Source organism: Seriola aureovittata, chromosome 8, assembly GCF_021018895.1.
Source record: "Seriola aureovittata isolate HTS-2021-v1 ecotype China chromosome 8, ASM2101889v1, whole genome shotgun sequence".
NCBI lineage: Eukaryota > Metazoa > Chordata > Actinopteri > Carangiformes > Carangidae > Seriola > Seriola aureovittata.
In genome coordinates this window covers 7,880,937-7,897,805 of record NC_079371.1, presented here as the reverse complement: position 1 = coordinate 7,897,805, position 16,869 = coordinate 7,880,937, and the positions used below count along the sequence as shown (strand labels likewise).

General features: G+C 42.4%; 1 protein-coding gene across 1 annotated transcript; it reads right to left on the bottom strand.

Moving 5' to 3' along the window:
• Nucleotides 1–16,737, bottom strand: vimr2 (vimentin-related 2). Its single transcript, XM_056382840.1, has 10 exons — nt 16,483–16,737; nt 15,606–15,750; nt 15,296–15,454; nt 14,976–15,095; nt 12,191–12,286; nt 9,822–9,953; nt 7,349–7,480; nt 4,550–4,660; nt 4,254–4,378; nt 1–1,038 (listed from the first exon to the last, which is right to left on the bottom strand). The coding sequence occupies exons 1-10, from the start codon at nt 16,590–16,592 to the stop codon at nt 996–998; spliced, it is 1,173 nt and encodes a 390-aa protein (XP_056238815.1). The 5' UTR covers nt 16,593–16,737; the 3' UTR covers nt 1–995.
• Nucleotides 16,738–16,869: the final 132 nt, after the last annotated feature.

The following is a 16,869-nucleotide window of genomic DNA, read 5'->3' as shown; positions in this document are numbered from 1 at the left end:
TCTCATGCAACTAGTTTTATTTAATTTAAATCTGAAGCACATTCTGACACTTGTGCAGAGGCAGGAAGCAGAAATGATTTATCACAGACAGATCGTAGAAAATAAGGAAAACATTACGAAGGACTGTAATACCAAAAGCTTATTTCTCAAATGACAGCAAATTGGGACATTGCTTTTCAAAGAAGGAATAATGAATCACACAAGCTTTTCTTGTAGAAAGATCCAGGTGCTCGGTTTGTAAGAGCTGCAGAAAAACAACTTCATGAACCATTTGAAAAGCAAACACAGTTTTATGTAAAACCAACATGAACGCACGACTGTAAAAGCAAAAGGACGGTGAGACACTTTTAGTTAGTGAGGAGAGGATATCAATATGTTTGTTAACAGTGACGGGGTCAAGGGTTAAGAGCTGGTAATCAGACAAAGTTTGGGTGATGGACGAGGTGGTATCAGAGGGAGAATGACTTGACGGAGCCGCACACGTTAGCTTGTGTGTGTGTCTGTGTGTGTGTGTGTGTGTGTGTGTGTGTGTGTGTGTGTGTCTGCGTGTCTGCGTGTCTGCGTGTGTGTTAGTGTGTTGAGACTTGTTCGACAAAGAGGGGACAACATTTATGAAACATATCAGTGAGCTGGTGAAGATAAAAACCCACTTAAGGAAATATCACTGCCAGACACTGAATGGATACACACTCATTGCGGAGCCCTCATCCTCCCACCTCCCTCCCAGTTTTAGACAGCTCCATCGTTCTTGAGAGTCTCGGGGTCGTCCGCCAGTGACCTGTTATCAATGGCCCGGCTCAGGCCTCCAGACAGCATTAATCTGTCATGATAAGTTTACATCTGCTCAAATTGCTGCGTTGGTACCTTAAGCTTCATCCTAGTGCTGATTTGGGTCTGGTTTTCATGCTTTTCTTTTGTCTGCTTTTCTAATCCATGTGTGGGAGGGGAGCATCCAGCCAAACCCCGGCCGGCCAGTCTGACTCTTCAGCCTCATTTCACAGGTTGCACAGCCTCTCCTCCTCTTCCTCCACCAGACTCCTGAACCACAGAAATAAATAAACACACAAAGTACAGGTGAGCAGGTAGTAGCTGTGGTCCAGGATTACCTGAGAGACAGAACATTGTTGAGGTTTATTGCAAACAGCAATTAGCTATTTCAGTATCAATGAATCTGCAGATCATTCTCTCAATTAATCACTTCATTAACAAAGTTAATGGTCCGTTGGTCCGTAAAACTGGGAAAAATGAAAAAAAACTACTACCATATAAGACAAAGAAACACGTTGTGCTTCAGGAATAACTCCAATAATTCACTGGTTATCAATATTCTCTTCCACAGTCTCTACCCTCATCTGCTGTAAAATTGTTTCCAGGTTTGCCACTAGCTTAGTCGGCTCTGTCGCTAGCTTAGTTTGCAAACCGTCTTCCTGGGCAATTAACACCACTTTTTCAGTCAGTTTCTTTTGTTTTCCTCTCGTCATAATCAATGCCCTTTCAAATAAAATTTTACAACATCCCATCCTTGTTAAACTATTGATTGCAGAGGGCTTTTACATCTCAGTGTCAGGGAGCTCTCTTTTTATGCTGCTGTTATGCTATCCGGAAGTCCAACACAGCAGGTTTTTAAAGCAATTTCACAGAAAACATCTGCCTGCTGCATCTGGAAACACTAGTAATGAGAGCAGTGAGAGTGAACCGGTGGTGAGAGGCCAGAAAAACAAAAATAATGAGCTGAAAGTTCATACAAAGCTCATTTTTTAAAAAACGTTTGAGTATAACAGCTTTAAAACAGGCCCGACAGTCATCCACTGCTAAATGTACACTTAACTAAAATGGATCTTGTCTTCAGCTGAGCTACTTGTTGCTGTGTCATGCAGACCCCACTGAATGAATTACAGTGTAATATGGTTCACATTAGCGGTGAACAAAAGCAGCGCGCATCTGCACAAACCGCTCTGAGATGCTTTCACAGGCCATAAGCCACCCGGTAATGGCAGCCTGGGGTCATTAGGGTCTGTTGTGCAGACAGTTTGCCACGGCACGGAGAGAATAAACAACCACCATTTTCATTTCTTATTCATGGTTTTAATCACGGATGACAAAACACCCGGTAAATGAAGAGAGGGAGGAAAAAAAGTTGGCACTGACTGTGTGCCTTTCCTGCGCCTTAAATGTCTTTGGGACAGTCTGTTGGGTAACGAGAGGGAATTAAAACTGTGGCGAATTTGGAAATGTGTGTAACTGAGGGGGGTGCTGACATTAACAGGCTGGCGTGGAGAAGAGCTGGCAGAGGCCCAGCACACAGCGCTGACAGTGTGAGGTCCTCTTTGCCCATTCTAATGAGGCATTGTGAGGGTCTGAGCTCGGGCCTGCAGCAGGGCCCCCTGGGGGGTCACATGCAGTCGGATGGGCGATGGAGGCCCGCAGGAGGAAGTCCGCAGCAGCGGGCTGAGACGGCTGAAGTGCGTCACTCCACATACCAGGATGGCAGATGGTTAAACAACCTCAGTGAACAGAGGGAATGGCATGAAACATCTTCAAGGTCAAATACAGGAAACTGCATCAGATTCAGAAGCTGTTTCCTCTGACCCCTGATGTCAGCCCTTTGTCTGCAGAAATACCTCATTACAGACACTGCGGATGTCCAGGTGACACTATATGAGATGCTTGGACAATACTGGGCTTATACACAGGCTCTTGCGGAAATACTCCTCGTATTATTCACAGTGATGCTTTTGTAGAGACTTCTTGTTGATGATGGAGGACGGACGGTGACAGTGAACACGTCATTTGCACATTTCCACCTGTGTTTTCTTGTGCGCTTTAAGATTAGCTCATATGTAAAGAATGTCAAAACGTAAACAGAGCATCAAGCTGATTTCAATCTAATGAAATCATCCCAGGATCATTACGTGCTTCGCCCCTGACAGCTCATTCTCCTCGACAGGTTTAAATAATGTCTGGCACTTTATCGAGCACCGTAGGGGACGTCTGTTTTCATTTCACCCCCTACTGCAAAGATGGGAATCTACAATATACAGTATGTCAGGGAAGGCTCAGAGTCTATAGGTTTTAATTGCAATCAGAAATGACAGCACCTTTAACAGGAGAAGAAAAACTAATCAGTGAAGTCAGTTAGTTTAGTGTTTTTGTTGGAATGAAAACCTCCATGTTGTCCATCAGACAAGGTTGAGCATCCCCACCCCAGAGTGCTGGTTCAGGTCATCCTGTTGACCGACAGCCTCACTACAAATTAGACCTCATTTGCCCAAAGTCTTCTCATGTCTCTGGTATTATTATATCGTATTGTACAAAGCATAAGGTGTGTGCTTAAATTTTAGGGGTCTCATTTAAGAAAAACAACCTGCAGCTAAATTAAGATGATGATGGAGTAATCACTGTAATGGCTGCATTTATGGCGGCTCTTTATTACAAGATGTGCAAAAGAGAAGTGACCAATACATCATGGTCTATTATTGCATATTAGGTCTTTAAATTAAAATGTAATTATGGTCATAAAGTAAGTCCCGGGAGCTAAGAATCAATTATATCTTCCCATCGTTAAACAATTTACAGTATCTAAGAGACATGATGTTGCACACCAACCTACATCAACAAAGAGCAGCGCAGTATATTTTAGGTAATATAGTCAGATGTAATAATCCAATTTTTTAATTTCTGCAGTTTTTTTTTTAACTCAAATTACTCAGACCCTTTATTTAAGTTAAAGTGGAAATACTATCATCTAAAAATATTCCAATACTGCACAATATCCTGCACTCAAAATGTTTCTCCAGTAAAAGTAAAAACAGTATTTCCTGCAAAAAGTACCCACAGTAGCTAAAGTAAAAGTACTCATTGTGCAGAAACACATCTTTCAGTGTGTTATAATATTATTAATACATTAAATCATTGAATACTAATATTAAATGCTGTAAATTGTCAATATGAAGCCAATTTTAGGTATTTTATACACTACTGGTTAGTTTAATATTTAAGCATTGCATCATATCTTATAAGCTCTTATAAAATCTTAATCAGAAAAGTAACTAGTAACTGCAGCCATCAGATACTGTAAATACTGTATAGCAGTAAAAAGTACAAAAGTACCTCAGAATTGCACTTCACTTTTGATGTTTGCAAGCGTATCTGATTGTGTGTGTAGTTTTTGAGTTTTTTGAGTTGTGAAGACCAGAACATCTATAATTCAGAGCAGCTTCAGTCAAACAGGAAAGACTGTCAGAGTCTCTAACCTGTAGGCAACAATCTCCATGTCTCTGGCCATCTTCTCACTGAGCAGCTCCTTGTAGTCTTCACACTGCTCCTTCATCTGCGCTTCGAGGTCGGCCTCCTGGTGCTGCATTTCATCTATAGTACACTGAATAACACACACACACACACACACACACACACACACACACACACACACACACACACACACACACACACACACACACACACACACAGTAGATGAGATTAAATGACATTATTAGTCCAAACCACTGGTCCATTACAGCCTATGATTACATTAATCAGTCCACTCTCATACCTCCAACTCAGCAATCTCGTCCATGTATGCAGCCTTCTTCATCTCAATCTCGTCCTCCAGCTCCTCATTACACTTCTCGAGCTCTGCAAGCTCCTTTTCCAGCTCTGAAATCTACAGAAACACATGACAAGAGAGGTAATTCTTTTAAAATATACCCACCACTGCCTGAAACTGACTCACAGAAAACATCTCTGCTTAATTATCTTGTTAGTAATAATGTAAAGATGCCAGACTATAAAATCGATCCCTTCGTGGTCGTATTCAGAGCAGCAGCCCTGGAGTTGGCAGGCGTTCAGGGTTCCTGCTCAAGAGTGCATGAACCTGGGCACTCCGGTTTAACAATAGACTTGTCCATAAACCTGATTTCTGCAGCGGCTGATAATTGAAAACCCCAACATCTGACGAGGTTCAACTTGTTGTGGTGATAGCAAACATATTAGCAGACACGGAGCAGTGTTCATTTCAGTCATGTTTCAGGCCACCTGGCAACTGTAATTCCCATGTTTACTTTTCATTTAGCTAGATATTAGGGTTAGAGTTAGCTGCCAGATATTTGGTTTTTTCCTCACTGTTATTCGCTAACAGCTGCCTAACTCATTTTGCTGGGAACATGGATGATAAGAGCAGAATTTCTGGGCTGTAAAACCAAAAACAATGAACTAAAAGAGGCGAACAAAGAAAGTGGAACTGCAAAATCAGGTGATGATCACAAAGTGATTTTATCAATATTATATAGACAAAAGCAAGAGATATTGAGCTCAGGTTACTTAACTTCTACCACAAGCTAACTGAGGAGCCTCCCTCCCCGGGGTCCGAGGCTGTGGTGTCCTGCCGTGAGTAATTACAGGAATCACAGAGATTCAACAATTAGCTGTCACAGCCAGATGGGGATCCAGGCGGTCCTGCTCGTCATTCAGCGAGCCGGCCAGTTACCACTCGCAGGCTGATGACGACTCCCTAACCTGGTCGAGTCACACACTCCTCCGTTCTCAATGGCATGATAAGTGAGGCTTGGCCATGTGTGTATGTGTGTGTGTTTGTGTAGGGGAGTGGTGGCATAAAACCCCATCGGTGCCTGCCCCATTATATACATTTTTTGCGTCAGGGCTGATTTCACCGCAGTCTGTTTGTTTGGCCATGTTGTGTCTCAGTGAGAAACCAGACCCGAGGCATCCATCACAGGCGAGAGAGGAAACAGAGCAGATCAAGCCGTGCTGTCCATCCGTCAGGCTGGATTGAGCAGAGCTGGGGCTCGTGTGCTGCATGTTAGAGAAAGGTAGATGATGTTGGGAGAGCTCTGCTACAGAGGCTCACTGTTTATTTAAAGAGCTGGAGGTAGAGCCGCAGCCACAGTAATGAGAACCAAACCACCATGTTTGTTACAGATGTGGTTAGGTGTCAGCTGCGGTCTGACCACTGATGGATGTTCAGGAGACGAATGTGAAGAGGAGGTAGTTTCTGTTTACTGGAGTCACTCTGTGATTTTACCTGAGTCATAATTTCCTGGTGCTTCACTTTGCTGTGTCCTTTGTTCAAAGCCCAGTTGCTTTCAAGGCATTTTTCTCCTGGCTGGATGAGAAATATCCGATGAAGGTTTATTTCCTCTCCTCCATTTGCAGAGGAAGTCTCCAGTCAGTGTGTGTGTGTGAAGTTTTAAGACTTTTATGATGCTGCAGCTGCTCTGAAAGACTGTACTTAATAACTGAGGACACGGAGGGCAATAAATCCTGTCTGAGCTGAAGTCGAGCCCTTCACATCTCCTGCTGAAAGTGTCCACAGAGTAAACACTCTGGTCAGCAGGATCTCCCACACTGTTGCTCTGCTGTCACTCATCTGCTCTCCACTCCCCTGGCCTACTGTGGGAAACCATTCATTTGCACCATTATGTCTGATTTAAGAGCTGATGGCAGACACAGAGCCAGTTGTGGGCTGCAAGACTCCTCTTTTCTTTGTCAGTAAAGAGGTGGGAGACGTATTATGGGAAGATCTGAATCAGTAGGTAGCAACTGAGGGATTTAAATGACGTATAAATGTGAGGCTTAAGGGGTCACTTAGCAGTAGCAGTAAATAGCCATGCAGACGATTTTGTTTTCATTTGATTAGATTTATACTTCCAACAGTAATTTTGTTTGTGGTGCTCATAGCATTGAGAAATTACATCTAAACAATTAAATTACATTTCTTTCAAGGCACATCATCCTAACTTCTCTGAATAAACTTCATAACACTTACAACTTCACAGGTCAGTGGTTTTTAAGGACTACAGTGTGTCTTCAAGCAATAATTTGACATGGACTTATTTGACTTGTTAGCTTTATTTGCTTATCTAGCAGAGAGCTGGATTAGATCATCCACTCTCATGTCTGTTCAGTAAATATAAAGCTACTAGCAGCTAGCTAACTTAACATAAATTAAACCACAACTTGTTGTTTTTACATCATGTTTTTTTTTTGGATGGCTTAAACAAACAACTTATAATGTGTTATTTAGTGAGAAGTAAAGGTGCTGGTAGGTTGACAGAACTTAGCTAGCTGCTTCTCACTGGTTTCCAGTCTTTGTGTTAAGCTAAGCTAACCAGCTGCTTGTACACACAACTTGCACGACATTTAGGGCTGGTTTCTTTTTCTTCCTTCTCTCTTCTGACATATTGTTGGGATATGGAAGGTGTGTGAAAAAGAAATCACCTCAATATCTTGGCAAATAAAACCAAAACCTAAATCTGCCTTAATGTGATGTAAGCGTAATTTGCGTGAACTGAGCCTTTAAACAGTGATTAAAACATCGTCCACGTCCACTCACCTGCACCTTCATCTCACTGATGTTCTTGGTCTTTGGTAAGTCTTTGTCTGCTGCCCCTACAGCTTCCCCCACTTCCAGTTGTTTTCCGTTACCGCTGAGAGCCACAGCAGAGGAGGCTGCACCACACTTGTACTGCAAAGACAGACGGTGAGGAGTCAGTGCATTCATGAAAAGTTGGTAGGTATAAAAACCTTTCATTTTCAGTCTGCAAAAGACCATGGGGGATAGAGCTCTCTTTTGGGCAGTGAAGTGCACTTCGGCAGGGGAGCAAAGAACAATCAGAGCCTCTCATACCGGCTGATGGTTAAACCTCTCCTTGTGTACGCCACATTCCTGATTAGATGGAACAAGTGTAGCTGAAATGAGCAACATGAGGGTGCACAGGTGTGTGGGAGTCAGCCAGCAATCACCATTACTGTTCAAACCCAATAGCAATCATTTTAGCATCAAGACAATTGCGTCTCATAATCGAGGCAAGGCACAGACAGGACGGTGTCCAGCTGGCGAGAGAAGAGACAGAGTGGGAGTGAGACAGAGGGAGAGAGAGTAAATAGACTGGGTTCAGGGGGAACAAGAAACACACCTATGTATCTAGACAGACGCACAAATATATAAATACGCCCTGCTGCCATGACTCCAAATGAAGGGGACGGACACACACACACACACACACACACACAGTCCACTCCACTGCTGCAGAGGAGCCTGGGAAGGCGGCCAGCAGTCTGATTACAACCCTGACCTCTGGACCGGACAGACATCCTCGCCCCAGAGGGGGTGTGACCCGACGGAGCTATAGTCTGACCCCAATGCAGCACCTCTGCGCTTGTAACGCGCACACACACACACACACACACACACACACACACACACACACACACACACACACACACACACACACACACACACACACAGGTAGACAAAAGTATTTTGTTCAGGTTCATAACTGCAGCTCTGATTCTCAAGTTCTTCCCTGGTGTTGTGTTAAGAGGGAAAGAAAACAAGTGGGAGTATCGTTGTGTGATTTGTGAAAGATGAGATTTACGTCTGGAGCCGACCGGGACATTTCAGAGGGAGAGAGAGGGTGACGTGGTGAAAATAGGAGAGATCAAGTGGTCAGTAGGAGGATGAAGATGGCAGCTCTGGATAGTGTGTATCAGTGGTGGAAGAAGTACTCAGATTATTTTAGGTACAAATAAACTTAAAGTACTCGTGCGACTGATATATTATCATACAGTATGTTACATTATTGGTTTCTTAATACTGATGCATCCACGTGTAAGTGAAATGTTATTGTTTTAACTAGTGGAGGCGGAGCAAATGTGAAAGTGTAGTCCAGTGGTTCTCAGTCTAAGGGTTAGGTCCCTTCCAAAGAGTCACAACATAAATCTAAGGGCTCGTTGGAGGATTAATGGGAGAAAAAAGAAGAAAAAGAAAAGTTCTGCTACACAAATTGTATCGTATTGATTTTTCTGATTTTTCTCTAATCTTATTTTTTTGTGAAATATTGAATAATTTAAAAAGTTATGGAAGCATATTTGGTGCAACTAACAGCTCATGTGCGTTTTCATCCACCGGCTTTCATACAATTTTAATTTGTGTTTAAAACACCTGAGTGGAAATGTCAGATAAAAGTCCAAATGTTGCAACAAAATTGCAAGTGCAATATAAACAGAGTTAGCAAATTAAGCCTGATACACATTTGACGTAAACATCTACTGGAGCAACTTAATAGCAGCAGACAAAAAAATCAGATCTGTGTGACTTTAAAACATGAAACAAACATAAATCTCATATTTCCACCTTGTTTTCTGCATTGTTTTCCACCATCTGGGGTTTGACTAGCACTTCTAATTACGTAATTTCATTGTGCCCTTTTCCTCAGAAATAGTTTAATGGCATCCGACTGGAAAGTTAATACCAACAGCTGTTGATGTTGTTGCACTCAACTCTGAATATCTGCAACACTAGTGGATGTAAATGCACATTCCCATTTTTCTTTTGCTTTGTGGAAGTTCAGTCAAAATTTGAGCTACATTTGGATGGAAACCTGAATACAGACATTTGAAACGTGACAAGCTGACCGCTGGTTTAATCTTTAACATGTATTTTATTATCTTATCACATTTTTTTTAATTCAAAACCTTCATCTGAAAAGTAACTAGTATATATAGCTGTCAGCTAACAGATAAAATATTTGCCTCTGAAATCTAGCGGAGTAGGTGTATAAAGTAGCACAAAATGGAAATACTCAATGTACAAGTACCTTAAAACTGTACTCAAGCAAATACTTACTTTCCACTACTGGAGTGTATGAGGTTTTGTCTGAGTCCACTCGTGTGAGCGTATCGTAAGCCAGAAATAGGACTATGATTCTAAAACCGTACACAGGCATGCTGCTGTAAAGCATTCAGCACACAAAGGCTTCCAATTCATGACATGTTTATGTGTTTTCTGCTACAGTGTGTCGTACCTGGAGGCTCTCAGCCAGCTGGCAGTAGTACTCCTTTACATCCAAGGCCGGGGTGATGTCAGGGCTGCTAAATCTAATAGCTGCCACCGCTCCTGTAGTCGCGTCAGCTGGATACATCAGACTCTCCACTTCCTGCTCACACATGCCACACATCCAAATACACAGTGGTGAAGAAGTATTCCTATGTTTTACTCAGTGGTAAAGGACATTTAGTCAAGTACTGTACCTGAGTGCAATTTTAGGTACTTGGACTTTACTTGAGTATTTCCATTTTATGCTATTGTATATTTCTACTCCAGTTACTTAACAGCTGTAATTACTTCAGATTTACATACAAAACATGTGAACACTTACTAAATTATAAATATATCTTAATTAAGTTTATCTTACATTGTAACGTAACCAGTTACTAAAGCTGTCACATAAACGTAGTGGAGCAGAGAAGTGGCATAAAATTGAAACACCCAAGTACAAGTACCTCAAATATAAAATACAGCGCTTGAGTGGCTTGTAACCTTGTTCCACTGCAAATGCAAACACACGGTACATTTTCATGTATTTACACATACACTGAAGACTTCATCATGTATGTCTACAGCTTCTAATATGTAGTTAAACAAAAACATCACATCCATTACAGAGAAAATGAACTGTTACAGAGCTGCAGTGGCAGTCTGACGTTTTTCTCCTTTTCCTCCACCTAAATAACGACATGGCTGCCGATTTGTCAGGGGAACACGGGGTACCTGGAGGTGCTGATAATAACAACAGTTAATAAAACAAAGGGAACTTCTGTTTTCATTTGGTATTCAGCTGCATTTCCCGGACTGTGAGTTATCGAGCGTGTCCCAGAGGGAGTGTGTTAAACGCCGGGCGGCCTGGCTTTGCAGAGAAAAACACAGAGTGATGGAGCTGCTCCAGCGTCAGCTGCCTCTCTCTCTCTCTCTCTCTGCCTACAGCCTCTAGATCTGATACTGGGGCGCGTCTGTCATCTCCTGGTGATGTGGAGAACACTGTAGAAGGAGGAGGGGAGGGCAGGGTGTGTGGATACGATATAGGCTGTGATTCTGTTGTATATAGTTGCAAACATGTGCCTGTTTTAAAGGAGTAGTTCCACATTTTGGGAACACGCTCATTTGCTTTCTTGCCAAGAGTTTGATGCGAGTATTGATACCACTGCCGTACTGTAATGTAAATGCTTGTTCGGACATAAAGTGAAGCAAATTTTTTGCCTTGTGTCATTCCCATGAATTTGACCGCTGGGCTATTTGTAATAAGTCAAGCCAAAAAGCAAATGTACAAATTGTACAAACGTTAGCTATGAGCTAACTAGATACACCAGCCATGTCTGTGGGAGTGTGTCTGTGTTCGGTGTTCAGTTCACAACCGAACTTCAAAACCAGAAACTGTGGTTCTTCCTATCATTTCCCTCCAGTCTCCTCATAAAACCCTGGGATACATGCGAAGCTGAAACATTTTCATCTTGCATGGACGCATTTTCTTGTCAATTTGCAACTTTTCATTGACTGCATATGGATTCGCGCCATGTCTAAAATTCACTCAGCATTCTGTCTGTTTCCTGCAGACAGCCATATTAGCATAGCATAAAGACTGGAAACAGCTGGCCTGGCTCTGTCAAAACTAAAACTCAGTTATGATCATGTCACACCTTGTTTGTTTTTATCCTTATAAAAACCCTAGTTTAAAAACATTTGTGGCTTTATGGTGGGTTCTGTGTTGGACTTCTTCTTGGCTGGAAGCAGTAACTTCCAGCCAAGACATAGTCCAGCACACAACCCCCTCAGTTCCTGTATGAATTAAACAAACATGATATAATGTGTTATTCAGTGAGCTCTAATTGTGCAAGTACGCACATTTTATTACCTTTGGATAGAGCCAGGCTAGCTATTTTTCTCCTGTTTCCAGTCTTGATGCTAAGCTAAGCTAACTGTCTGCTGGCTGTAGCTTCATATTTAGCACACAGACATGAGAGCGGTGTTGACCTTCACATCTAACTCTGTCAGAAAGCAAATAAGAGTTCTTCCACAAATGTCTTACTACTCCTCTAAGAGACTGGGATAAGGACCCACCTGAACACAAACATTAAAAAGGGTTTAATTCTGACTTGTTGCACGGTTTACTACTATATTTTGTGCTTTAATCCTCTCCCCATATGTTCCTGTTGACACGTCCGACTACAACTCTTCAGCAAGGTGACTGGGGTCATCACAGTTGTGTTTGTCACCACAGGTCTGGGCATTTCTCCAACACTCCTGTTTGACCTAAGTGCTACATTTAGAGTCATTTTAAGGCCATAAACTGTTCCCTGTTTCATCACACTGCGGCTATATATCTTCTCTCCCTCTCACCGTCTTGTGCTGGGCCTCCATGTTGGCCAGCTGCTCCTCGTAGATAGCCACTTGCTCCCTCAGCGCCAAACACTCTGCTGTCACAGCATCCACTTCCTGAGAAGAAAATCAAGTTAACAGAGAACAGGGCTGAAAGTAAAGAAGTTCAACTTAATTTGTGGAGGTGTCTGAGAGGAGCACTAAGCAGTTTGGGAAGTAAATCACACCACAGGTTGAAATAAAGTGGAAAAGGCTTTTATTTCCACCCTGAACACCCATTTTAAAAACTATCAGCACCAGCACATTCACCCTGTTTCACTGAACAGCAAGAAGACGCCGCAATGCAGAGGAAGGGGGAGGAGGAGGAGGAGGAGGAGGAGGAAGATGAGACGGAGGCTAAGTAGACACAAAAGCCCTGTCCACCAATCCATTCGCCGGCAGGGGTTCTCTGCTCATCTACTCTTTTTAAAGAACCAGATAAATTGGCATTGGATGCAATTACTGTGGGTGCCTGCATTTACATTTGGACACACACAGGGAGGGTTTGGTGGTGAAGTTGTGGAGCCTTGCTGGGAGGGTGGCAGGGTCCCTGATGGACAGCAGCAGGCAAAAGTCCCTGCTGCTGTCTGTGTTCAAATATCAATCAGCAGCTGGAGAGAAACTTGTTGTAAATCACATTCTGTACAACTTTAAAGCAGTATTAGTTTTTGGCTACTTAGGGACAACAGAACAAGCTGTTTACGCCTTATAAAGTTAATTTGGCAAGCAAATTGTTACAGTTGCCTATTTTTTAACATCCCAGAGAGCGAGATTAGTATTGATTTGGTGTCGTGTTTCTGTCCACCTCTCAAACGTAAGTGCAATATTTAATACTCTCCTTTTAGCTCTGTTTTGGTTTCCACCAACTCCTGAGGGATATATTTGACTCTTTAGCTGCTAAATGCTAAATGCTAAATGCTCCACGTTGTGACATTGGAAAATGTCAGAGCTGCAGGTTGAAACCAAATCGATGAGTTGAACAATGCTTTAAAGCATCACAGAGCTGAAAGGAGCTGCAGATTTGGATGATAATTCTCTGTGGGTTCGTCACTATGAAAAACTCCTTTCGCACTATACCTTGTCATTTGATTCATTTTTAACAAAAATATTGATGGCTGCAGCTTTAAGGTTCATCAACTTTTCAAAATCCAGTGTCCATCTGTTTTTCTGCCTTGTGAGGTTAAAACTGGTCGACATTTTAACTATTATGCTTGACTAAGTAAAGGCTTTTCATTTATTTTTTCTCCTTTTTTTTCTGCCTAAAAGTTTTTTTTGTGTGTGTGTGACCAATTTTTTTCACCTTCAAGACCTGCACTTAATACATGTAAAAATAGCTTGCCTCTTCATTCATCCACTCTTTTGTATTTGTATTTCAATTCCGGTGAAGTGTTTAACTCAGTTCACTTGTTGCGTGTTTTACCACAACCCCCAACATCTGGCCATGTAAGAAAATCACAGTGAGACAATGAAGAGAGGATATTTGTGGGCCCTGAAAACGGAGAAGAATTGGCAGGAGGAAAGCAACACAATAGCCAGTAGTATGCTTCAAAATAAACCAAACGTGCCTTGTTTCATTACTGTCAGTCGACCATTATGTTGAGAGAACTGCAGCTAGTTGTGGGTTGAGCTGTGTAGTATTCGCTCCTCTCCTCCGCATCTCTGCTGTTCCTCTACCTCCCTACTGATTCCCCACCAAGTGTTGTCACTCTGCAGCTGCTTCCAATTCAGAACCAGAGAACTGAGCCAGCAGGAACATTACGGCACCGAATTACAGCCTGCATTACATCTGTAAGGGAGAAATTAAAGCCTCCCTCGCATCTGGTCCAGCCGAGAGGAGATGGCCTCTGGCATGAGCGAGGGAGGGGAGGGGGTTTGAAAAAGTTGACGGCTCAGGTTGCAGTGGGCCACCAGCCCAGACTGTGTGACTGCTGGTGATCAACACCCATTGGGTAGCGCTACAGAGGAGCAGCTGTGCCGAGTTTCAGCTGATTCACTGAGAGGCCGAGGGGAGAAGGAGCAGGGAGACGTTTGACAACACTGCCATCTAGTGCTTAAAGTACATTATCACAGCAAAGGTCTGATAACGTACAGTGCAAGCATACCTCTGGTTATAAGTTATTACAAATAACCTAATTTTTTATTGACTAATTGATTTATCTTTATTAACACTGTTATCATAATTACTTTATATAACGCCTATCACGTCTATTTTCAACTTAAACATCACCATCTTGAACTTTATATCTAAACTTCATCATATAAGAACCAAACCTGCACTAAAACATTGTTGTTCTAATTACAATTACAACAGGCCAATGATATCTCATCTGAGTTTCAGTTTTTACATACATAAGCTTAAGGAGCGGAAGCCACTGCTTGGCAATCTTCTTTTCGTGGCCCTGGGTTTCATTTCTTCTCTGTTTTTTTGTTGTACCACCATTATTACCGAAAGCACAATCACCAAGGATGAATTATAACTCGATTGTTTGAGTAAATATGAAAGCTAGAAAGTGTTCAGTGCTATTGACCTCCTATGATCTATAACTGCAGGGTTAATCCTTATTGTAAAGTGAGAAACCTGTCGCACTTTGTTTTTCACTTTACAATACATCGAAAAGTATAAAACTCTGGAAGTTGTTAACATTCTTTGTTACTTTGCTTCTACCTTCCTCACAGCTTTCTTCCAGCCCTGGCTTCCACTAACATTTGAGTTGTCTTCTTGTAAGAAGCTGCCAGGTACGGTTGGTATTGTGTTGACAACTATTACCTCAGCAACATCTTGTCGTTCTTGCTGGAGGAAGATCCTCTGCTGTGCAGCCGCCTCGTAGCCTTTCTTCAGACATTCAAGCTGTTTCTGCAGCTCCTCAGTGTCACACAGAATCTCATCCTGCAGGGAGACGCAGTGAAGACGGTGATGGATCTTGACAAGGTTATAAATCAGGGCTGCCTGTCACTGTACAAACTGAAGCAAAATGTATGAGATAGGACCAGACGTGCAATGGACTGTCTAGGAAAACTTCACTTAGGCATGTCATCACACAGAGGAACATGCAGCAGACACACCCAGCAGCAGCAGCAGCACCCTACCCTCTCCTTGCGCAGTCTTTCCACCACTGCATCCAGGCTGTAGTCAGGTGGAGCCACAGCGGAGGTGATGCTGGAGGAGGCTTGTTGACTGTTCAGCTTCTCCTCTAGTTCCACTATCTGACATTCAAGAGACTCATTGTCTCTCTCAAAACAGTGGGCCTACAGGACACAGAGAACAGGAAAAGATCAGGTAAATGTATAAATATATATAGATTCACTGCATCATTTACCAAGAACAAAGGCATGACGCAGCAGAGGGGAAATAAAGTGCTGATGTGTCACTGGGAGCAGGAGTACCGTTTGTCCTCACCAGTTCAATAAGCCTGACCAGGCGGTCATTAAGGGCAGCGATGATGGTGCGGTCCTGGGCAAACCGGCTCAGACCCTCCTTGTTGAGAGACCTGGCAGCTGAGAAGTCTAACTTGTCACAGTCACAGTCATCAGCAGCCGCACCCCTGAGAGAAGGACACAAAGGACCAAGGACTGCACTGAATATTTTGGAGGACCCTAGAGGAGATTATTTGACCCAGCTTCAAGTATGCACACAGAGTAGAGTCATACATTCATTACAAATGAACTAAAACAAAAAGTATTTCTGCCCTGCCCATGACAGGAAGTGAACACATTGATGACATATTTTTTCCATGAGCACAAAAGGCATTTGTCATCACCACTCAAACGGTCGCTCATAGCTAACACTTTACTTTAGCCACTCCTACTTAGGATTTATAAGTACTATTTAAACATCTATTAAGTGATTTCTAATGTTCCTCTTAGTACACAATATCATTTTAGTTTATTAATATGTCGTATTATTATTACAACTGTTTTTATATTGTAATTAATTATCTTTTTATACCCCACTTATGGGTACAGACAGAAACTTCCACCAGCTTACAACTACATTATAATGTTATAAAAAAAGTATTAAATGATTGTATGCTGTAAAGTGTCTGGGTTAAAGCAAAGTGTGACCCCTTTAGGAGCAAACAGCTTTAAGTACACGTAAACCTTAAGAATCACGACCCGTCCCAGATTCACGAACTTGACTTGCTGCTGGTCAAACACATCTTAAAATCTATATATCTATAAGTGGAACGACACTTGAACTTGTCACTAACATCTTAATATCTTAAATTTGTTAAGTCTAGATCAAAATAAGTCGCCCCTCGGAAACCCAGACTGACCTGACAGAGGCCCGGTACTGCTCTGCACACTGCATACCCAAGCCTCCATTTCGACTCCGGCTATCATCCTCAAACAGCTTGCGGTAAGAAGACACTCTGAGCATGGCCATGACTTCGGACAGCTTCAAACTGGGCTACAGGCAAACAGAGACAGCGGGACCATGGTGGGAGTTTTATATTCACAGGGAATGAGAATGTAGCACTGAGGTGAAAGATCTCTCAGCAGCCACTGAGGAGACTAAGTATAGTGTGAACATCAGCCAGTAACAATTTCACATGCACATGAGGAACGAGCCCCGAAATCCATTGTACAGTTGTTGTTGTTGTTGTTGTTGTTGTTGTTCTTAAAATTAAGAGGTAAACAAGATTCCCACAAATTTATGTTGA